At 61.2% G+C, this 21,830-nt stretch overlaps 1 protein-coding gene across 1 annotated transcript; it reads left to right on the forward strand.

Annotated features, from left to right (window-relative positions):
• The first annotated feature begins 157 nt into the window (after nucleotides 1-157).
• On the forward strand, nucleotides 158-21,583 carry LOC136055681 (receptor-type tyrosine-protein phosphatase V-like). Its single transcript, XM_065747545.1, has 39 exons — nucleotides 158-240; nucleotides 772-835; nucleotides 1,899-2,165; nucleotides 2,493-2,762; nucleotides 2,875-3,141; nucleotides 4,124-4,396; nucleotides 4,860-5,120; nucleotides 5,270-5,542; nucleotides 5,985-6,254; nucleotides 6,399-6,668; nucleotides 6,982-7,254; nucleotides 7,472-7,741; nucleotides 8,071-8,340; nucleotides 8,854-9,126; nucleotides 9,865-10,137; nucleotides 10,365-10,637; nucleotides 11,242-11,511; nucleotides 11,894-12,172; nucleotides 12,266-12,400; nucleotides 12,502-12,712; nucleotides 13,210-13,277; nucleotides 13,445-13,568; nucleotides 13,852-13,899; nucleotides 14,184-14,277; nucleotides 14,490-14,580; nucleotides 14,727-14,803; nucleotides 15,526-15,660; nucleotides 16,039-16,161; nucleotides 16,659-16,819; nucleotides 17,099-17,234; nucleotides 17,465-17,544; nucleotides 17,854-17,941; nucleotides 18,032-18,122; nucleotides 18,495-18,568; nucleotides 18,655-18,789; nucleotides 18,882-19,004; nucleotides 19,135-19,292; nucleotides 20,060-20,195; nucleotides 21,293-21,583. Exons 1-39 carry the CDS (start codon nucleotides 175-177, stop codon nucleotides 21,350-21,352), a joined length of 6,810 nt encoding a protein of 2,269 aa, XP_065603617.1. The 5' UTR covers nucleotides 158-174; the 3' UTR covers nucleotides 21,353-21,583.
• The last annotated feature ends 247 nt before the right edge of the window (nucleotides 21,584-21,830 follow it).

Consider the following 21,830-nt stretch of genomic DNA (forward strand, 5'->3'; position numbering starts at 1 on the left):
TGGCTCACGGGCAGCGCGCTGCCATGCATCGCTCATCCCCGCTGATGTCACCGCGTCGCTCGCGGAGCGTGCGGGGCTGCGCGCGGCGTGGGGACGTGGGACCGCGTGGGGACGGGCGCTGCTGAGGAGCCCCCTCCCCGACGCGTCACGCTCTGATCCGCAGCCCCGCTCCCCATGTGGCCGCCGCTTCTGCCGCTGCTCGTCCTGTGGGTGCCGCGGCTCCTGGGGTCCCTGGCGGAGGTAAGCCCCCATCTCTCGGACCCCCCCCCCCCCCATTTGTCCGTGTCTGGCTCGGAGCGCGCTGGCGGTGGGGGCTCGCATAGTCCTACCCCGCAGAGGAATGACGGCATCGTTCTGGGCTGCCTCTCCAGCCGTGCAGCTGCACCCAATTAGCGGCGTTAGCAATTAAGAGCTGGCGCTTTGCTCTGCTTGCCCCCCCTCGCCGTGCCCTCATCTCTCGGTGTTCCTGCTGCCGTGGCTGCCAGACTCCCCCTGGGGGTCCCGAGCCCCCCCCCCGCTCCCCTCTGATCATACCATCCCCAAAAACACTGCACTCAGGTTGGGAGGAAGCCAGAAATGAGTCGATAGGGGAATTAACTGATGATTACTGCTCTCGTGGTGGGACAGGGAGTGGGAGGAGGTTTCCTTTAACGTGGGGGAACCGTCCCCAACCTAAAGCAGGGCACACCCCGCCGGCCAGCAGTGGGGGATGGATGTCCTGCCAGCACCTCGTGTCCTCAACTCTGCAGCTGGACACTTTCTGTCCCACAGGGAGAGGGCTGCAATGGCACAGCACGGGCAGGGCTGGAGGCACGGGATGCACCCGCTGACAGAGGTGAGACCCCGGGCGTGGACCTCGGGGTACGAGGGCGTGGACGTGGCCCGTGGCGGTGTGCTCAGCAGAGCTCTTCCGTGGGGGTGTGAGCGGAGCTGCGTGCCCGGCCGGTTCGGGGAGTGGGGGCATTTGTACCGCGGAGGTGAAGCAGCGCATTGCTAAGTGCAGCTCAGGCTGCTGGAAACCTGAGACAAGCAAACAAACACGGGTGGAGATCTCATACCTCGGTGAGGTGAGAGAGATCCAGCAGTGAAAACCCACTGCTGCGTGAACTCCGTGCAGGGTGCAGCCCTCTGGGTGTCCTCAGGAGGAGCTCGGCCGTGCTCGCAGCCCCGCAGACCGCTGGCACCTCGGCTGCATCCCCATCACAGCCTGCTCCCAAATCCGAACGCTCAGGGACAGCACTCAGAGGCGTCCCCCGGGGAGCTGGCTCAGCCAGCATGCTGCCTGCAGTGTTACTGCTCTAAAGGACAGCGTTGCATGAAGTGGAAATGGCACATCATTCTGTGCCTGGCGGGGCACACGCTGCACTGAGCAGTCCCAAAGGTGCCCCTGTGCCCGGGGCTCACCCCATTCTGCTCTTTGCCGTGTAAAGGCAGCCCTGGGCAGCTCTCTGGGGCAATAGCTGTGCTTGTTTAAAGCTTTCGTGCCCTGCCAGGCCCCAGGTGAACCTGTTTCAACACGCTGCACATTGCAAATTTGAAGTGCTAATGATTGCACAAGTGCCTTATTAGCAGTGGAGGTGCTTATAAGCTGCAGAGCTGGAGCAGAGATGGGGGGGGGCTCCCACTGCAGCTTGGCACTGGTACACAGGCTCAGTGCGTGTGGGCCCTGAGCAGCTCCAGGGCACAGATCTGATGGTGGCTTTGGCCACCGATCCCCCAGTTACCCAAAGTCCCGTGTGCCACTTCCTCGTCCCCAGAGGATGTGGGGTTGTGTGGGCACAGCAGGTGATGGCCTGAAGCCTTTGGCTTCTTTCTGCAATGCAAGAGATGCTCAGGAACACCTCTTTCACGCGGTGCGTCTGCTCCATGGAGTCTTCAATCCCTCCTTGCTCTTGCAGGACTGATCCTGAACGTCAGTGTGAGCGATCAGGGCCGGCTGGGCTCACTCCTCCTCTCCTGGGCTGAGCCAGAGGGGGGTGCTCAGGGTTATTCCCTCACCCTCTCCCCCCTGGGGTCGGGAACGCTGCTGCAGAATGGATCTGTGGGGCCCAACGTCACCAACTTCTGGTTCCACGGGCTGACCCCGGGCACATACTATGAGATTGAGGTGACAGCTGCTCTCCGCTGCATGGACACGGCCACACAGAGGGTCACAGTGCAGACAAGTAAGGGCTTCTCCTGGGACTGCCCCCCCAGCTCATGGCACGGGTTAGGGGAAGGGGCAGAGCAGGGGAGCCTGCATCCCTGTGGGTGAGCAAAGTGGTGCAGGTGAAGGCCGAAAAACTGGGACAGGAGAGCAGAGCTGAAGGGAAGGGCACGGCCAGCGGGAGGGATGGGTGTCGTGGTGTCCCGGGCTAAACTTCCCTGCCCTGTTCAGTCACTGTGGACACAGCTGGTGGGACCTCACCCTCAGAAAGCCCCATCCCAGCAGCTGCTGAGCAGCACGGCAGCGGGACAGCCCTCCAACCCCATCCACACCGTACCTGACACAGGTCCTTCACCCGTCCGCAACCTGAGCCTGAGCAGCAGCGGCAGCCCGGCCTCGCTGCACGCATCCTGGGCAGCCCCCAGCGGGCAGAGGGATGGGTACCACCTCACCCTGTACCACAGCGACTCACACACACTGGTGAGAAATGCATCGGTGCCACCGAACGCCACCGCGTTCCTGTTCGACGGGTTGGCTGCCGGCAGCGAGTACGCCCTGCAGCTCAGCACGCTGGCCGGGAGCGGCCGCGCGAGCACCAGTACCCACCAGTGGACAGGTAGGGAGGGATGGGTGTGCCTGCTGGGCTGGGTGGGATGAAGGGACGAAGGGTGGGTGATGGCAGACCCCAGCACGTGTATGCACAGCACAGTGTCACCGTTTCCCCCCAGCACCCTCCATCCCCACCCAGCTGAGGCTCAGCCCCAGCTCCAGCTCCAGCCTCTCGGCCACCTGGGCGGGCGCAGGGGGGGCTGCCTGGCTGCACCTCGTGCTCCGTGACCTCCTCACCCAGACGGTGACCAAGACCCTTTCAGCCAAGAGAGGCCTCAGCAGCTACAGCTTCCAGCACCTCCAGCCCGGCACCCGGTACTGGCTGGGGCTGAGCGCTGTTGCGGGGCCCTACACCGTGGAGGGGCCCAATGCCACAGCATGGACATGTGAGTAAGGGAATGGGGGGCAGGGGGGACCTCAGTGGCCGTGGCTTTCTCCCTGCCTCTGAATGTGACTGTGAATGTGCCAGCACCCTGGGTGCAAAGGGTGGAAAGCCCCCCCAGGACTCAGCTCTGGGGACCCACGATGAGGGGACAGGCAGCTCATGGTCCCCTTTGGCTGCTGTCAGAATAGGATTATAGAACCATACAACAGCTTAGGTTGGAAGAGAACTTAAAGATCAGAGCAAAATGGATTGGTTGGGTTGGAAGGGCCCTTATAGCCCCCATAGCCCCATCCCCTGCTGTGGGCTGGGTGCCCCCACCAGGTCAGGCTGCCCAGTCCCCATCCTCTGCCATCACAGTGGCTGTAGCACTGGGAGCAGCTCTGGCCCCAGGCTTGCTTTCTCAGATCAGGAAACCACAAGGAGAATGCAGAGCACTGCCAAGTCCTGGACGGAGCAAAGCTCTCCAGCCCTTCCCTGTTCTGCCTGCCGGCCCGGGCAGCTGCAGCTGAGTGCACAGCTCAGGGTTTGGACCAGCTCCACACCCCCAGCTGGTTTGGTTCTGCTCTGGAGCCTGACTCAGTCCGTGCAGTTGTCTGACCGACCCGACTGCACAGCGCCCGGAGCCAGACACGCAGTGCAGCCAGGAGCTCCATCCAGGCTGCATCCCGGGGATATCAGCCAGGTCGTAACAGGACACCCGTGGAGATCGGGGGCCCTTTAGGAATTTCCCAGCAGGGCTGAGCGGGAATGGTTGCGCTGGGGCCTGGGAACAGCACGCCCCAAAGGGATGCTGAAGGCTGGGTGCATCCCCCATGATCTCGGGGGTGTGGGGAGATCGTGGGGGATGCACACGTGGCTGCTTGTCCCCTTGGACAGAGCGGGTATTGCTGCTGTGCCCAGTGCTGGCAACCCTGAGTAGCAGCAGGCAGCAAGCTGGGGGTCCATACACCCCATCATCCTAACCCCATCCCACTCCCCTCCAGACCCCCTGAGCCCCACCAACGTGACGCTGAGCGGTGCGGAGGAGCAGGGCTCCCTGCAGGCTCACTGGAGCACCCCGGAGGGACAGAGGGACTTCTTCCTGGTGACACTGCGGGAGGCAGAGGACGGTGCTCCCACCAGGAACATCTCCGTCGGGGGAGACAGCGGCCACGTCACCTTCCACGGGCTGAGCCCTGGGAAGCTGTACTCTGTCCAGGTGACAGCGGTGGCCGGGCCGTACCGGGCTTCTGCCCGCAGCGCGGCAGCCTGGACACGTAAGCAGAAAGCTGAAGCGTGTCTTGTTGGGGCTGAGCTCCCACATATGGGGCTGTGGGAGCAGCACCTGGCCCTAGGAGCAGCGAAATCTGCACTGCTGTTCCCTGTGAGAAGGGATTCGAAGATCCATGGCAAAACTGAGCCAGTTTTGTCTCCTCCCTCTGCTCCCAGCAGCTGCTCTGGGGGAGTGTATCTCCACCAGCCCCTATAAAGCAGCACCTTCCCTGTGCCCAGCCCCTCCTGGGTGACTTAGAGCCGTGGACGGTGCCCAGGCAAATGCCCCAGAGCTGCCACTCCAGGAAGGATGTGCCCGGGATAGTGAGCAGGGCACTCACCCAGTCCTGGAGCTGAGAGCAGCAGAGGCTCTCTGTGCATCCCCACCTGCTGTATTAGATGGGGAGCTGCTGCCTGATGCACTGCCCCACGCAGCTGTGTGCATGGCCCTGTCCTTGTCCCTTGCAGAGCCGCTCCCACCGTCTGCTCTGAGCCTGTCCAGCCAGGGCAGCCCCTCCAGCCTGCGAGCCAGCTGGGAGGAGGCCATGGGAGAGGGCTACGTGTTGGCCCTCAGCCCCACGGAGCACCCCATGAGGAACAGCTCTCTGCTCAGAGGTGCCACCAACATCACCTACGAGGGCCTCCGCCCCGGGACCCTCTACACGTTTGAGGTCAGCACCGTGGCTGGACCCTACACCTCCACACCTCGGCGTGTCACCAATTGGACATGTGAGTCCCGTTGTCCTTGCTGCAGCCAGCCCTGGGGGTCCCACTGCGTCCTGCCCATATCCCAGATGCTGTGTCTCGGGGCATGGCATGGCAGAGGCTGCACTGCTGTAGGTGTCTGCGGTTCGGTGACTCTGAGCCTTCTGTCCTAGATCCTTTGCCCCTGGAGCAGCTGACGCTCAGCAATCAGGGCAGCAGCACCTCTCTGCAGGCAGCCTGGAGAGCAGCTCCTGCTGGCAGCACTGGCTACACGGGCACCCTCTGGGAGAGCAGATCCCAGGAGTGGGTCAGAAATGTGTCTGTGGGGAACAACTGGACCAACGTCACCTTTGAGGACCTGGTCCCTGGGCGACAGTATACTCTGGAGATGGCTGCGATGGCTGGGCCTTACAGATCCAGCGTGCGGTCAGCCACAGACTGGACATGTGAGTGTGCAATGCCTGCCCCAACCCTACTGCAGTCATGGCCTGGCCGGAGAGGGCAGAGAGCATGGATGGGGGTGGACAGACAGACAAAGGAAGGATGGGAGGACAAGCAGAGCCACTTTCAGCCAGCTTGGAAGCAAAAGGGTCCTCAGTGCAGGAGAAATCCATCACAGAATGGAGCACGTTACCCAAGGGTACCTGGCACACAGTGTGAGGACCTTCTCCTGCCTGGCAGAGCAGAAATTCATGCTGTGTGGGGTTTAATTTCCCAGTGCTGATGACTCGAGCCCACTGGGGACAAGCAGCTGAGGGTGCACGACAGCGTAGGACCCTCTTTGCACCCACCTCCCCTTGATGCTGTAGGGCTGCAACTCATCCTCCATGCCACATCCCCATCACAGCCCCCACCCCGCTGCCCCCCCTCACTGCCTGCACCCCCCAGACCCGCTGGCCCCATCTGGTGTCACGCTGACCAACACCCGGCGCCCGCTGGGACTCTCGGCCTTCTGGGACAAGGCTGCAGGCGACGTGGACCAGTTCCACCTCCAGCTCTACAGCAAGAGCCATCCAGCACAGAGGAACATCTCAGTGGGGCCAAACATCCACAACTTCACCTTCCTGGGGCTGTCCCCCGGCGTGCAGTACTTCCTGAAGGTGTCTGTCCTCGCCGGTCCCTACCGATCCTCGTCACACTTTGCCACCGAGTGGACGTGTGAGTGACACGTGGCGCTGCCCGCAGCGCTGCGGGGTACCCTGCTCTGAGGTGCTTCTGCTTGGACCCCTCCAGAGTGGTCCTGAGCTCTCCAGCAGCTTTCCTGCACCATCTCACGGATCTCTGTGCTGCATTTCCTCCTAGATCCACTGTCTCTGGCCAACGTGAGCGTGCAGCCCGGACGGAGACCGCAGGACCTGCACGTGAGCTGGGTGGAGTCAGGCGGTGGCAGAGACCACTTGGTGCAGCTCTCGGTGGCAGAGTCCCTGTCCATCATCAGGAACGTGTCTGTGCCCCGCGGCGTCACCCACCTGGACCTGGAGGGGCTGGTGCCGGGCTCCCGGTACCGAGTGGAGATCATTTCTCAGGCTGGGCCTCATCGCATCTCCTCTCAGACTGCCATCGGATACACAGGTAGGGGGGCAGCCCCTCTGCGCACATCCCATGTCTGGTGAGGGGCCGGGGGCCACGGGGAGACCCCCAGCTCTGTCCTGCAGCCTCCCTCCTGGCTCTGGGTCCTGCGCTCACCCTGGGCTCAGCAGCTCGGTGGGGCACGCTGTGAGCTCCATGGGACCACAGCCCTGTCCCACCTGGGGATGGCTCTGACCCAGGAGCTCTCTCAGCACTCTGGGAGCTCGCAGTCCTGCGGTTCCCAGCTCCGTTCCCAAGCTGGAGTCAGTCCTGGGCGTCCCAAGCCTGCCCCTGTACCGCTGTTTCTCTCACACAGTCCCACTACCTCCGCTCTCCCTGTCCGCAACCGCTGCGGGCACTGCCCGGGCTCTGGCTGTGCGCTGGGAGACCCCTGCAGGGCAGAGGGATGGATACCTGCTCAGCGTGCTCGAGGAGGGCTCTCCCTCACCAGCAAGGAACCTGGAAGTGGGGAAGGACAGCACCAATGTCACCGTGACGCAGCTGACACCGGGAGCATGCTACCTGGTTGGGATCTGGGCAGTGGCCGGAGCGTTCCGCTCCCTCCCCAGGAACACCAGTGGCTGCACAGGTGAGCGTCACAGCACCTCGGGTGGCTCCGAGCTGCAAGGAGCTCCTTCTGGGATGGGGATCTACCACGCAGACCAGAGGGCTCCAGGCTGTTCTGACACACTGCCTCCTGCAGCCTTCCCGCACCAAGTGCAGCGAGGAGGACAGGCTTCTCCACGGTGCCGAGTTCAGAACTGGATTGCTTTCGCTCTGACTCGTGTGTCCGTCCTTCCTTGCAGTTCCTGCTGCTCCAACAAACCTGAGCCTGACCAACCCGGGCAGCTCCTCCGAGCTCCACACGTGGTGGAACAAACCCCTCGGTGGGAGGGACCACTACCGTGTCATTCTGCACAGCCTCAGCCGGGGCAGGGCTCGGGAGCAGACCGTGAGCCGGGATGCCCAGAACATCAGCTGGACTCAGCTGGAGGCAGGCAGCAGGTTTGCTGTGCAGGTCATTGCTGTCAAAGGCTCTTTGGAAGCCTCCTCTGCCAACGTCACCCAATGGACATGTGAGTCCGAGGGGCTGCACTGTGCCCCACAGCCCCCATCTGAACCCCGCAGAGTGCCCACCACCACCTTCCCCACTCCAAATCCTCTTGTTGTGCCCCACGCTTCTCCCACCTTTGCTCACTGTCCTCCCCTACGCAGACCCAGTCCCTGTTGTCCCCACCTGCTCTGGGTACCTCTGCTACCTCCCCAGCTGTGTCCAGCTGCAGACCCTGGGGATACTGCTCCTGGACCCCATGCACTAACCCCACGCTTCTCTCCAGGAGGAACTCTGGTGGCCGTCCTGCCCACCTGGTGCACGAAGAGTTGACTCTCTCCTCTTGCTTTCCAGACCCCTTGGCCCCTGCCAACCTCACCCTGGGCAGCCCCTCGGCCTCAGCACTGCGGGCATCCTGGGCAGCCGTGGGGTGGGGAGCAGAGGGTTACGTGGCAGAGCTGTACGACACAGCCTCCGGCCGCCACGCCGGACACGCAGCGCTGGGTGGGGGTGCCAGGAGTCACATCTTCCACGGCCTGAACCCCGGCACCCACTACAGCGTGGCAGTGAGAGCTGCAGCTGGGCCCTACCACGCCAGCAGCCCCAACCTCACCCACTGCACACGTGAGTACGGTGCTCTTTTTGCAGCAGTGTCCTCCACCGCTCCCAGTTCGGCTCAGAGGCCGTACTGGTCCTGACACATCCTACCCTCCTCTCCCACACGTGTAATTTTATTGGCTGCGTATCAGGAGAGATTTTTTTCTCAGAAGGATTGGACAGACAGTGACACAGCTGCCAGGGGGCGGTGGGGTCACCGTCTCTGGAGGGGCTTCAGATGTGGCACTGAGGGATGTGAACAGTGGGCACGGTGGGGTGGGATCGGTGACCTTAGAGGTCTTTTCCAGCCTTAATGATTCCATGAGCGGGAATGATGGTGATGGGTCAGTGTTTGGACCTGATGACTTCAAAGGACTTTTCTAACCTTACTGATTATATGGTTTGATGAGTGGGTACGGTGGGGAGGGGTTGGGGTTGGACTTGGTGACCTTGGAAGACTTTTCCAACCTTAGGGATTCTATGGTCTCCCCTCCATCAGCCCAGATGTGGCTATGGCAGTGACTCTTGTCTCCTCCCCAGGCCCACTGCCCCCAGCTGCTGTGCGCCTGCTGAGCACCGGGCACCCCGACAGGCTGAGCGCGTCCTGGGGGGCTGCAGCCGGGGGGCACGACGGGTACACGCTGACCCTGTACCACGCCGGGCTGGGCACCGTGGCAGCCACAGCCTCAGCTGGGAGGGACACCCACAACGTCACCTTCACGGGGCTGGCCCCAGGGTACGAGTACTCCCTGCAGGTCAGTGCCACGGCCGGACCGTACCAGGCAGCAGCACCCAACATCAGTGCTTGGACACGTGAGTGCCAGGAGGACTTCCCCCCTGCAGAGGGGTGGGAGGTTTGCACCACTGGGCAGCTCTGAAGAGGTCTGGGGGGTTCATGGGGAACCTGGTGCCTTTGGAGGTGTGGATGGGTGCAATGTGCAGTGGTTGCTGTGTGGGGACACTGCTGACCTCATGGGCACGTGGATGTTCTGCTTTGTAGGACTGCACACTGACTATGTGCTGATGATATGTAGGGTTCCCCAGCTGTGCCCACACGGGGCTATCCCTGTGCCCAAGCAGCCCCGTCTCCCTGCACCTGCAAGGATTTGTATGCACTCTTGCTGAGCTCCTCTTGCAGGTAGAAACCACGCTGTCACAAGAAATCAGTGCAGTAGAAGTGGCTGATCCCTCTTCCTCCCAGGAGTACAAATCTCTGCTCTGGAGATGGAGTAATCCTGCCCCTCTGCCCACCGAGAAGGGTTTTAGGGCTGGGCAGGGTTTGGATTAGTCCTGTGCCAATCCTTCTGGAGGATGGGTACATGCAGCTGTGGCAACACCTGGCAGCTGGGGGCAGGGAGCAGGGTGGGAACAGGAGCTGGATGGAATGAGGGCCACAGGTGGGAAGGGGATGGAAGAGAGCAGAGCTGGGAGTGCTCCAGAGAGGCCCTGCACATCTCAGCCCTCAGGGAGCGCTGGTCCTTCTGCGTGCTGTCCTACCAAGCACCTTCTGCCTGATGTCTGCTCCCTAACATCAGATCTTGTGCCCCCCAGGCCCACTGCCCCCAACTGCTGTGCGCCTGCTGAGCACCGGGCACCCCGACAGGCTGAGCGCGTCCTGGGGGGCTGCAGCCGGGGGGCACGACGGGTACACGCTGACCCTGTACCACGCCGGGCTGGGCACCGTGGCAGCCACAGCCTCAGCTGGGAGGGACACCCACAACGTCACCTTCACGGGGCTGGCCCCAGGCAGCAGGTACTCGCTGGAGGTGGCCTCCATGGCCGGGTCCTACCGAGCACCTGCGGGGAATGTCAGCAACTGGACATGTGAGTAACTGGGCTGGGAGTTTGTGCCTTGGCTGAGTGTGGGTCACAGCAAAGGATGTGGCCCCACTGATGCTTAGGGCAGACCCTGAGCCCGAACCCTGGGGCACAGCGGTGCCATGGCATGGAGCACAGTGAGGTGCCCCACGTCACGCAGTGCATCCCATCCGTGACACTGAGCCACGTCCTCAGACTTTCACTGACACGTGATGCTCGTCTTGTCTCCGCAGATCCCCTGGCACCCCATAACGTGTACATGACAAACCAAGGGTACCCCAACAGGCTGAGCGTGTCCTGGAGAGCCGAACCGCAGGGCCACGACGGTTACAGGCTCCTCCTGTACCACTCGGGGTCGGGTGCTTTGGCAGCCAGCACATCTGTGGGGAAAGGCATCGGCAAGTTCACCTTTTCTGGCCTGGACGCGGGACACAAATATCTGCTGGAGGTGGTGTCCATCGCGGGGCCCTACGCTGCCTCTGCAGGGAACATCAGCGATTGGACGAGTGAGCAGGGGGGGCTGCACGAGGCTCAGCATCCCTGGGTGGGGGTGGGGTTGGGGACGATGCCTGGGAGCTGCAGCAACGGGATCGTGCTCTGGGGGACGTGGAGGAGAGCAGGCTGCCCCTGGGCAGCCCACCACCCCCTCTGCCTTTCTTGCAAGCACTCAGAAAATTCCTGGCATGGGAAATATCGGCTTTTATTTTTTGATTATTATTTTCAGGAATGTGGAAATCGCAGATAAGCACAATGAGCCTTTTCATGTGCTTATCCCCACAGTCCCTGCGCTTTGCTTGGGGGATCCAGAGGTCTCTGCTCCCACGCTCAGCCAGCCCTGCAGGGCACTGGGAGTCATGTGCAGAGCCCTTCAGGCAGGTCGCTAACGAAACTTGCTAATTGGCAGGAGGAAGCCATCTGCTCATGCTCACCACTCTGCATGTCCTCCCATTGCCATTTAAGAGCCATTTCTCATCCTGGCAGCCAACGATGATATCACCGAGCACACGAAGCTTCCCTGCATATCACCCGTCCTCTGCTTACACCTCCGCAGAGCACAGGAGAGTGCCCGGTGTCCCAGTAACTCTGCCCCCCCCGTGGTTTCCCTTGCAGCCCCTTCGGTTCCCCAGAATCTCTCTGCGGTGGCAGAAGGGAACAGCACGGTGCTCATCTCCTGGAGCAGTGGCCCTGGGCAGCAGGATGACTGCCAGCTGTGGCTGCGGGACCCCCGGAACGGCTCGCTGCCATGGAGGCACGCACTCACCAAGGGGCAAATCCAGCACCTCCTGCATGGGCTGACCCCGGGCAGGAACTACTCTGTGTCCCTGAGCTGCGTGGCCGGGCCCTATTGGAGCAGCACCAAGCCCTTGGCAGTGGCCATGGGTGGGTATGCATGGGTTGGGGCTTGGGGGGTGAGAAACACTATGGGGGTGGATCAGCCCCTGGGGTTCAGCATGGGGGCACAAGTTTTCATGGTGGGAGATAAGGAGACCCCATCAGCATGGTGCCCCCACCTGCAGCCCTCTGCTCCCTAAGAGGTTTCCTGTAGCCCAGCAGCCTGTGAAGCGAAGCAGAGAGCTCCACTGATCTATGTCTGCTGCTCAGGCCCTGACCCCTCCTCCTGGCACAGAAGGCTGCTGAGTTTCATCTGTCCCCCCCCATTGGCTCAGGGATGAGCAGTAGAGGAGCACAGTGGCTCTGGGGTGACCCATGGGCTGCGATGTCTCTGGCGCAGTCTCTCATATCCATGGTGTCTCATTTGCAGAGCCAAACCCCGTGGAGGACGTGCAATGTCTACCAGAGTCAAGGAGGCTTTTTGTGAACTGGACCGGCTCTCCTGGAGACGTGGAGGCTTACGAGGTGGTGACAGAGGGGCTCTCGGACGGCCCTCCCACCCCCAAGCACTCTGTGAGCGTTCCCGTGAGCCAGGCCAGCCTGGAGGGGCTGGGGCCGAGCTCCTCGTACCGAATCGCTGTGAGCAGCGTGGGCACCAACGCGATGCGGAGCCCAGCTGTCACTCTGCTCTGCAACACAACAGCAGAGGGTGAGTGCACACCCCGGGACTGCAGTGTCTGTGAGCTCTGTGCAGTCCTGCGTGGAGGCAGGGCTGTGCTAACGGGCTGTGCTCCTCCTGCAGCCCTGCCCCCACCCCTGCGAGCAGACATCTTCCAGGTAGAGGCCAGCTCCACTGTCATCATCCCATCCGACCTGTTCAGCGAGGAGAATGGCCAAATCCAGTACTACGGAGTCGTGGCTACCACTAACGACTCACGTAAGTGGCCCCGTGGTTCTGAAGTGCAGCGGTTCCCCGGGGGGATGGGGGTCCCCCAGGCATCACACCGTGTGCCACCATGGCCATGCGTTGCCCTGCAGTGCTGAGGCCCACCCAGGACATCATGTCCAGCACGTGGTACGACCACTACTACGGGATGGAGGACTCCTACCTGGCCGTGCTCATCCCCAATCCCTTCCACCCGAGCTCCACCCGATCCCCTGAAACCTGGAGAGTGCCCATGGGGACAGAGGAGTGCGGCCGGACCCGGGCGACGTGCAACGGGAAGCTGAAAGCCAACGAGCAGTACAGGTGAGAGATGTCAGCCTCCCTCCCAGGGGCTGCACACCCACCCCCCCCTCACTGCGGACCCCCAGCGCTCACTGCCACGTGGGCAGAAGGGGGCAACGTCTGTGTCCGTGGGCAAGGGGAGCAGGTATCCTCAGTCGACTATTATTGCTCCAGTTAATCGTTAGCAGCCATGCAAATCAGATACCCCTGACAGCCAACACTCGTCTCCTACCTCTGAGCTATTTGTCCCCCATCCCTTATCTCACACCGTGGCTCTGTTTGCTCCCAGCAGCCGGCTCTGGGCTGCTGCCAGAGCTCACCCACTGAAACTCTCAGCTGCAGAAATCCAGAGTTGCATTTGGAAGCATTGTGTGTAGAGCATCTATTGAGGAGAGGGAAACCAGCTGTGCGTGGAGCTGGGAGGGCTCCCTGCTGGGGGAGGAAGGAGGGCAGATCTCCATTCCAATCTCCTCAATCCTGTGGCTCTCAGTGTGTGGGCACTGTGCTCTTTGCTCTAGGTTCAGCATCGCTGCCTTCACCAAGTATGACCCCATTGCCCCTGCGGTGTCGTTCACCACATTCTCAGGTAAGATGGGGATGTTATCTTCCAGCTGCTCTCTCATCTTCCCTACCTGGCTATGCAGGCTGGAGATCATTAGCAATTAGCTAACAGCAAACCAGAGGGAGCTCATGGGCTGTAGTAAATGGAGCAAACCTAATCACATTCTGGCTCCTACTTCTTTCTGATTCCAGCTGCTGGAGACAGTGTGGACACATCGCTCCCAGTGCCAATAGTAGCTGGAATCGTTGTGGGATTTCTCTTGACACTGGCTGCTATTTTTGCTTTGGTCTACTGGAAGCACCTCAGAGCAAGGAGGTGAGGATGAGCTGTCTCCTGCCCAATGGGTCTCAGCTGAAAATCCCAACTGGGACCCAATCACACTGGGGGAAGAGCAATGAGAGGGCATAAAAGGAGCTTTGTCCAACCAGGACACCCAGTAGGTCTGATTCTGGGGTGATCCTCTGTGAAGCCACCAGTTGGACTCAATGATCCTTATGGGTCCCTTTCAACTGGAGCCTGATGCTCACAGTGCTCTGTGGGCCAACAACACACAGCACACTGACAGCGTCGGTAACAGCTCCCACGTTTTTGCTTCCAGGACACAGAAGAGCAGCCTGCCCCAGGAAATGGTGACCTACAGCTTGAGGTGAGTGTTTTGACTTGGGAAAAATCAAGCTACTTTGCAGATCCTTGGCTTTCCCACATTCAGCATTTATTGCTCGGCTCCACTCCAAGCCAGTGGAGGTGGGGATGTGTCACTCAGCTTCTCTGCAAGGCTTCTGCAGTACAGTCCCCTCACCGCCCTGAAGTCCCTCCTGGTGCTGAAGTGGTGCTCTGTTGGCTCACGTCCCTGGGCAGTGTGCAGGCAGGCACTGAGTCTGAGCTCCCGGCAGCTGAGGCAGCTCTTCCTCTGCACTTTGTTTCATGCAGAAATGTCCACCGGCCAATCCCCATCCAGAACTTCAAGCAGTACTATGAGATGAAGAGAGCAAGTGGTAACCACGCGTTTTTCCAGGAGTTTGAGGTGAGATGGGACTTAATTTCCCCCTAGATAGCTCATTCCAGTCCAGCCTGGGTCAGGGGAAGGTGTCGTGGTGCTGGGCAGCCACCAATGGCTCAATGGGTACAGTGCTGGTGGATGGTAGAGCAGCTCCCTGTGCAGGGGTGAGCCCTTCCCCGGCCTCGTCGAGCAGCAGGCAGCCATGGGTTGTCTGTGGCTTCTCCCTTGTCCCCCAGGAGCTGAAGGAGATTGGGAAGGAGCAGCCGAAGGTGGAGGCTGAGCTGCCAGCCAACGCCTCCAAGAACAGATACCCACACGTGCTGCCCTGTAAGTGCTCCTTGCTCCCAGGGCTGTGCTGCAGTGCCCCGGTGCAGGCTCACGGAGCGGCAGCGCAGCCTTGCAGTGCCCGGTTCCTCTCCTGGGAGGAGGAGTCCTGCCCGGATCTCCAGTTCCACGTGTGTGATGTCTTTCAGACGATCACTCTCGGGTCAAGTTGAGCCAACTGGGGGACGACCCACACTCGGACTACATCAACGCCAACTTTGTGCCCGTGAGTGCCACGAAGGGACGTGGCTGCAGGACAGTGGGACAGAGCTGTGGGGCTGTGCACAGGAGCTGCTGCTGGGGCTGCAGTGGGCAGTGGTGACGTGTTGGGTGCTGGGGACCTTCTAGCAGAGGTTGATACAGACTGCTTGATGACGGTGCTGTGAACGTGGAGGAGTGAGCGTGGGGAGTCCAGCAAGGCTTTCTTCTTTCTTCTTCAGCTCTGTCCTCCTTCATCCTCTCCCAGCTTGCTGCCCTGTCTCTCTGCTCTTTCTCCCTCTGCTCTGTGCAGCTGAACCACCCCGGAGCTGTGCCCACGTCCCCCACCCGGGAGCTGTCCCCAGGTAACAGCAGGGCACACGGGAACCCGCAGGGCACGAGTGTGCCTATGGGACAGCAGTGGAGGCAGCTGGGACCTTGCATGCTCAGCCCTCCTCCAGCAGTGAGCGAGGAGCTGAACAGTGACCCGGAGCTCTTTGAAATGAGGAACTGCTTGGGGGGAAGTGGGCTGCCACTCCTTATCCAAGCACGTGGAGCACGTGCTGGGCAGCACACGCTTCCTTTGAAATCGGCTTCTTGCAAAGTCAGCTGCCCAGGAAACTGTGCCCAAATGGGCTGAGGACAGAGGGTACTTCTCCATCTGTAGGGCAGAGCAGGGCCTGACTGTCCCAGGGCAGGACCCACCTGCTTCAACCACTCTCCAACTGCTCCTCTCTGGCTCTTGTTCAGGGCTATACATCCCCGCAGGAGTTCATTGTCACCCAAGGGCCCCTGAAGAAAACCATCGAGGATTTCTGGAGGTTGGTGTGGGAGCAGAACGTCTGCAACATCATCATGCTGACGGTGTGCATGGAGAACGGGCGGGTACGTGTGCGCTGCTGGATGAGGGCGCGCCGGCCCCAGCCCTGAGCTGGGACTGTGCAGCAGCTTCCCCAAAAGGCAGCTCGGGGGGCAGAGCTCAGCTGGAGCCGAGCCCACCTCCCCCGGGGAATTCTGCAGCATCTCAACTTATCATTGGTGTCTGGATGAGATAGCTCCTCCGGGCCCCGTGGGTAACGAGGCTGTGCACTGATTCCCTCTTCAGAGCCAGGCAAGGGGAGGTGGGCAGGGCTGTGCACAGCTCCCAGTGGGAACGGGACCCCCCCCCCCCCCATCTGCTGCTCTCTATGTGCTCGCAGGGAGGTGTGAGGTCACCCTGGGTGAGGCAGCCCCCGCTGTGACCCTGTCCTGCCTGTGTCCCAGGTTCTCTGTGATCACTACTGGCCGTCTGAAGCTGCCCCCGTGTCCTACGGGCAGGTCCGGGTTCACCTGCTGACTCAGAGCAGCGCTGAGGAGTGGACCATGCGTGAGTTCAAGCTGTGGCACGTAAGTGGGGACCCATGGAGGGCAACTCCTTTCCCTGCTGCAGCAGGGATCAAAGACCCAGTCCCCCCAGGAGCCGTCTTGTAGGATGGGATGGTTTGAGTTGGAAGGGACCTTTGAAGGCCGCGTGGTCCCACTCCTGCCACGCACAGGGACACTCACAGCTCCAGCAGTGCTCAGAGCCCCTGCCCTGCCCGTGGGGGTCTGCAGGGACGGGACACCACCACCTCTCTGGACAACCCTCTCCTTTTGTTTCTGCCTCAAACTTGGTAGCACAGACGCACCCAACACCCATCACCCCTCTTACCCAACCTTTCTCTCTTCTGCCCGTTGCCTTGCTCCGTCCCTGCTATGGGACATGCCCTGCAGCTTCAGGGATGCAGTAGTGTGACAGGTGGGGTGGACGTGGCCCTGGCTGGAGCTGGGTGTCCCAGGGTGCTGCTGGAGCTGAGCGGTGCACACGTGTCCATGCACACTGATAGCTGATGTCCCCCTGGCAGGAGGGCTGCCGAGCAGAGCGGCACGTGTCCCACCTGCACTACACTGCGTGGCCTGACCACGGGGTCCCAGAGTCCACAGCGTCCATTCTGGCCTTCAGGGAACTGGTCTGGGAGCACATCCAGAGCGCCAAGGACACGGGGCCGACCCTGGTGCACTGCAGGCAAGGCACTGCTCTGCGGGAGAATAGGTGGGAGAGGATGTAGGGAGGAGAACGACATCCGAGGGGCACTGAGGGTCTGCGGAGTCTCCTTCCATGGGAACTGGGGATTGCACGTCCCCAGCACGGCATCCCCTCCCGGGGGATGGGGGAACTGGGGATGCTCAGCCCTCAGTCACGCTGGGGTTGGCACTCCACGGCGCAGCACTGGGGGGACGTGTCCAGCAGCAGGAGGGGACGACCTCATCCTCAGTGTTTCAGCTGTGCTCTCTGTGCCCGCAGTGCTGGGGTGGGCCGCAGCGGCACCTTCATCGCTCTGGACCGGCTGCTGCAGCAGATGAAGCAGGAGAAAGTGGTGGACATGTTTGGAGTGGTGTACGCCCTGCGGATGAACCGCTACCAGATGATCCAGACTTTGGTGAGAGCCCTGCTCCCTCTTCAAGGTTGTGTCAAGGAGTCAGTTCTGCCCTTCAGACCCAGGGGAGAGTTTCAGGGGCTCTGGGACTGGTCTAACCAAGCTCTGGGGTGTGAGGGTGGGGGGCATGAATATTGGGCGCACCCTGCCCCCGAGGCAGTGCCATACTCCCCCTTCTTGGTGTCTGCATGGTCCAGGATTGCTCAGCGTTGCTGTCTGCCTTTGCCTTCCAGTCCCAGTATGTTTTCCTGCACAGTTGTATCCTGGACAAGATCTCTGAGGAACCACTCCTGGGTTTATCAGGGACAGAGAAGTAAGGGCCTGCTGTGTTTCTCCTGCCCTCTCCCCACCCTGCCCCACGGCCCTGCAGGCAGTGAGCTGGGATCCCAGGACAGGATTAGCCCAGCAGCAATCCTACCTGCTCCTTTAAGGGGCTCAGCCTGGGGCTGGTTGTTCCCTGCAGCACGGGGAGCCCAGTGCAGAACAGTCCTCCCCTCCTCAGCATCAGCTTTCTGGGGAGCTGTGTGATCCTGGCCATGGTCTGCAGCCCTTCCCAGCTCCTGCAGACACAGCCCGGATGCTTCTGCATGTGTTCACCCTCACCACCAGCTTCTCTCCCCAGATCCTGCCCCATCCCACTGAAAAGCTTTGCACAGCACTACGCCCAGAACTCAGCCAAGTCCAGCGTGGGCTTCCTGAGGGAGTACGAGGTGAGAGCTGCCCTGCGCACCAGGGAGCGCTGCCAGTTCCTCCCTGAGCCTGCTCAGCTCACGGCTTTCACCACCGTCTTTCACTGTCAGACCCTCCTGGAGGTTGCCAAGGAGGAATCCAGCTCTGCTATGCCATCATTGGGCACCCAGCAAACACGGCCCCCGTCCGGCATCCTGCCGTGTGAGTGCTGTGACAGCTCACACCCCCTTCCCCGCGGGCTGTGGGTGCAAAACCCACAGGAGTGGGTCCTCCATGCGGCTCCGGGGCGGCTGGGGGCTGCATGGCACTCGGGTGGGTGGGTTTGTTCAGCTCTGAGGACAGAAGGCAAAGGGGAGCTCCTATAACTGCTGGGAGGGTGCAGAGAAGAGCTGAACTTCTCAGGTGTGCGCCAGGGAAGGACATGAGGCAGTAGGGAGCAGTCACGATGCTCAGAGCCGTGGGGCATCTGCACAGAGATGGTGAACAGGAGCTGGATGCATGCAGCTGCACAGGGGTGCAGGTGTGTGAGCACGAGGCCGCCCCAGCTCGCTCCATCTCCCACCTATTGCGCAGATGATCGCTCCAGAGTGAAGTTTTCCCTGCTGGACCAGGGCCCCTTCTCAGGTCTGCAGGTGTGGCGTGTCCCGGTGAGTCAGCCCCGCAGCAATGCCACCCCCTGCCTGGGTTCCCCTCCTACCCTCACCAGAGAGTGACGCTCTCATTCCCCACCCAGGGCTGCAGCTCCAGCAGAGATTACCTGGCTGTCCAGGGGCCCGACAAGCTGACCATGGAGGACTTCTGGATGCTGGTGTGGGAGCAGGACGTTCACACCATCCTAACGCTGCTGCCGTGGCAGGAGATGGGGGAGGTGAGGCACGTGCCCGCTGCTCCTTGGCAGAGCTATTGGTGACTGCTTTGACGTCCACCACCAACGTGAACCAAACTTGCTGCTGTGCACAGGTCCCAGGTGACACGTGCTGGCCGCTGGAAGGAGACTCTCTCTGCACAAAGCTGCTGACCATTCAGTGCAGCACAGAGAAGCCTGCCTCGGGCTGGAGGTGTATCCAGCTCAAAGTGAAGCATGTACGTGTCTGTGGGGCCGTTATGGGGTGCTGGAGGGGCATGGGCTGAAAAGTGTGTGGAGTCATAGCTGAGCTGTGTCCGAACTCACCCATCCCTCCCCGTCAGCCATGTCAGCTCTGTGTCTCCCCAGGAGAAGAAAGGAAAGGAGAGGCAGGTGCAGCAGTTCCTGTACAGGCTGTGGAGCAGCAAGGAGCAGCCAGATGTCCAGGGCCTGGTGGAGCTCCTCACTGCTGTCAGGCGGTGCGTGCCCAGCAGGAAGAGAGCCAGCCCTCTCCTTCTGCACTGCAGGTACGTGGGGTCACAGAGTCATGGGATCGTAGAATACTTGGGTTGGAAGGGATTTAAAGATCTTCCAATTCCACCCCCTGCCATAGGCATGGACTCCTCCTGCCAGACCAGGCACAAAGCCTCATCCAGCCTGGCACTGAGCACCTCCAGGGTTGGGGCACCCACAGCTTCTCCATGCCAGGGGCTCCCCACCCTCATACTAAAGATTTTCTTCCCTGTTTTCCTTCTAGTGTCTAATTAAGTTAGAAAAGGATAGGTTTAAAAACTATTGCTGCTTGTTCTGTCAGCACTTTCCCTGCTAAAGAATCTCTCCCCATCTTTCTTTCATCCCATTCTCTCCATGCATGGGCAGCTCCTAGGAGCTGGTACCCACTGGGCTGCACAGCACAGCACCTTGACATGGCCACCAGCAGGGCTCTGCCCCCACCAACAGCCTGGAGGGTTTGGGATGTGTGGAGACTGCCACAGAATCATTCTGATTGGGAAAAACCTCTAAGATCATCAAATCCAACCGTCAGCTCTCCCCTGCCATGCCCTCTCATAACATCACGGAGTCATAAAGGTTGGAAGAGACCTCGAAGGTCATCCAGCCCAACCGCCAGCCCGTCCCACCATGCCCACCCACCAGATCCCCACATCTCCACGTTGCGTGGTGGAACAGGTTCCCATAGCCCTGGTCAGGGCAGAGCTCCCTGCCACCTCGAGCAGTGCTCACAGCCCCAGTTCAGCCTGGCCTGGCCTCAGTGACCCTCCCATGTCCTTTGCAGTGGTGGTGAGAACCAGATGGGCACACTGATCTCCCTGGATTGCCTCCTGCACCAGCTGAAAACGGAGAGGACTGTGGATGTCTATGGGGTGACCCTCCAGCTGATGAGAAGCTGCTGCCTCATGACCCCCACGCTGGTAGGTGGGCAGGAGGGGTCCCCTGGTGGGTGCTGCTGCCACAGGTCCCCTCTGGCAGTGTTTCCATTTGCTGTGCTGGTGCTGCATCCCTGGAACCCCCCCTGCCGGGGGCAGGACAACCGGGGCAGATCTCTCCGGGTCTTCCCAGCTGCAAAGCTGCCTGCAAAAACCACGGATCACTTCCTTCCTTAGTGGGAACCACGCGCACGGAGCCGGAGGAGGGCAATGCCTCTGCTGCCCTACGCCACAGCTCCATTGTATTCCAGCAGCGCTCTCACTGAACAGGACACAGTGTGCCCATAAATGCACAAAGCTGCTGCCCCTCGGGGCGGGTGCAGCTCTGCTGCCGCCCCCCTTTGCTGCGGGCAATGCTCCGTGCAAAGGAGAAACAGAGCTGGACCCCCAACCCCGTGCTGTGCGGCTGCAGCATCCTCCATCAGTGGGATGGGGATGCTGCCTTCATCCCCGCCGGGGTCACACGAGTTTGGTTTAATAACCAAAGGGGTGAGGATGAGCCTTTGAGTCACTGCTATGGGTGACCACTGGATATTGAAGCACACCTCCCTGGGGCTGTGCTCCAGGTTGTCACTGCGGATTTCCCAATCAGAATGGGCTCATTAAAAAATTGCAGCCACGGTGGGATCTGAGGCTCCCTCGGCCACACAGCAGTGCTGAGCCCACTGCCCCTGGGGAGGGAGAGGCTCCTCGTGCCCTGTAGCTCAGCCAGCACCTCAGCCAGCTGCTCGGGGGCCCACGACCCCCTTCCTGGCTCCCACAGCACTGTGACCCACAGCAGCTGCCCTGCCCCAGGGCTCTGTGCTCAGGGCAAGGCCCCTTGACTTCCCCACAGCCTGCTTTTCCCAGAGCCCTGCTGGGAGTCAGTCCTCCCCCAGCCCTTGCTCCCAGGCGTTTGGGAACCCAGCAGTGTTCTGGAGCAGTTTGTGCAGAACTTCACAGCAAATGCACAGTGGGCACAGAGCGGTCACAGCCCACCTGGGACAGAGAATCCTGCTGTACCATCACCCTGCTGGACAACTGCATAACAGTAAGGCAAGCTGCCAGAGCCCTGACCCCAGGACCCTCTTTCTCCTCCTTAGGACCAGTACGTGTTCCTGTACACCTGCATCCGGGACATCATTGCTCAGAAGCAGCCCTAAGGCTCCTTGGTGCTTCCCAGCAGCATCCTGCCCTCTGCAGGGTCCCGAGTGGGAGCACCGAGCAGCTCCTGGCACAACACGAGCCCTGCAGCAAGGGGGGGACCCAATCCGGCACTGTCACCCCTCTGTCAGCATGGGGACACCGGGACAGCCTCAGGCAGTGCTCCTCGGCATTGCTGGGGGTGGGATGCTCCCTGCTCTGCCCACCTCCTGGGCTCGCTGGCGCCCAGGATGCTGATGCAGCCGTAGTGCTGTGTGGGAGTGGGTGGGCCCAGGGGAGCGCTGAGCTCTGCAGCACCACTGCAGGAGGAGCAGAGCGTGGTCTGGGCTGATGGACCAGCGTTAGGTACAGCCAATAAACAGCCCTTCTGAGTTGCCTTACCGTGTGCTGTTCCACCAGGAGCTTCTGACAGCTCTCATGGGACAGGGGCACGCCGCAAGGCGGAGCTGATGCACAGCCCCAGGGCCTGCTGTGTGT

Source organism: Cyrtonyx montezumae, unplaced genomic scaffold (genome assembly GCF_038088225.1).
Source record: "Cyrtonyx montezumae isolate F1298 unplaced genomic scaffold, pur_monq_1.0 scaffold_45, whole genome shotgun sequence".
Lineage (NCBI taxonomy): Eukaryota > Metazoa > Chordata > Aves > Galliformes > Odontophoridae > Cyrtonyx > Cyrtonyx montezumae.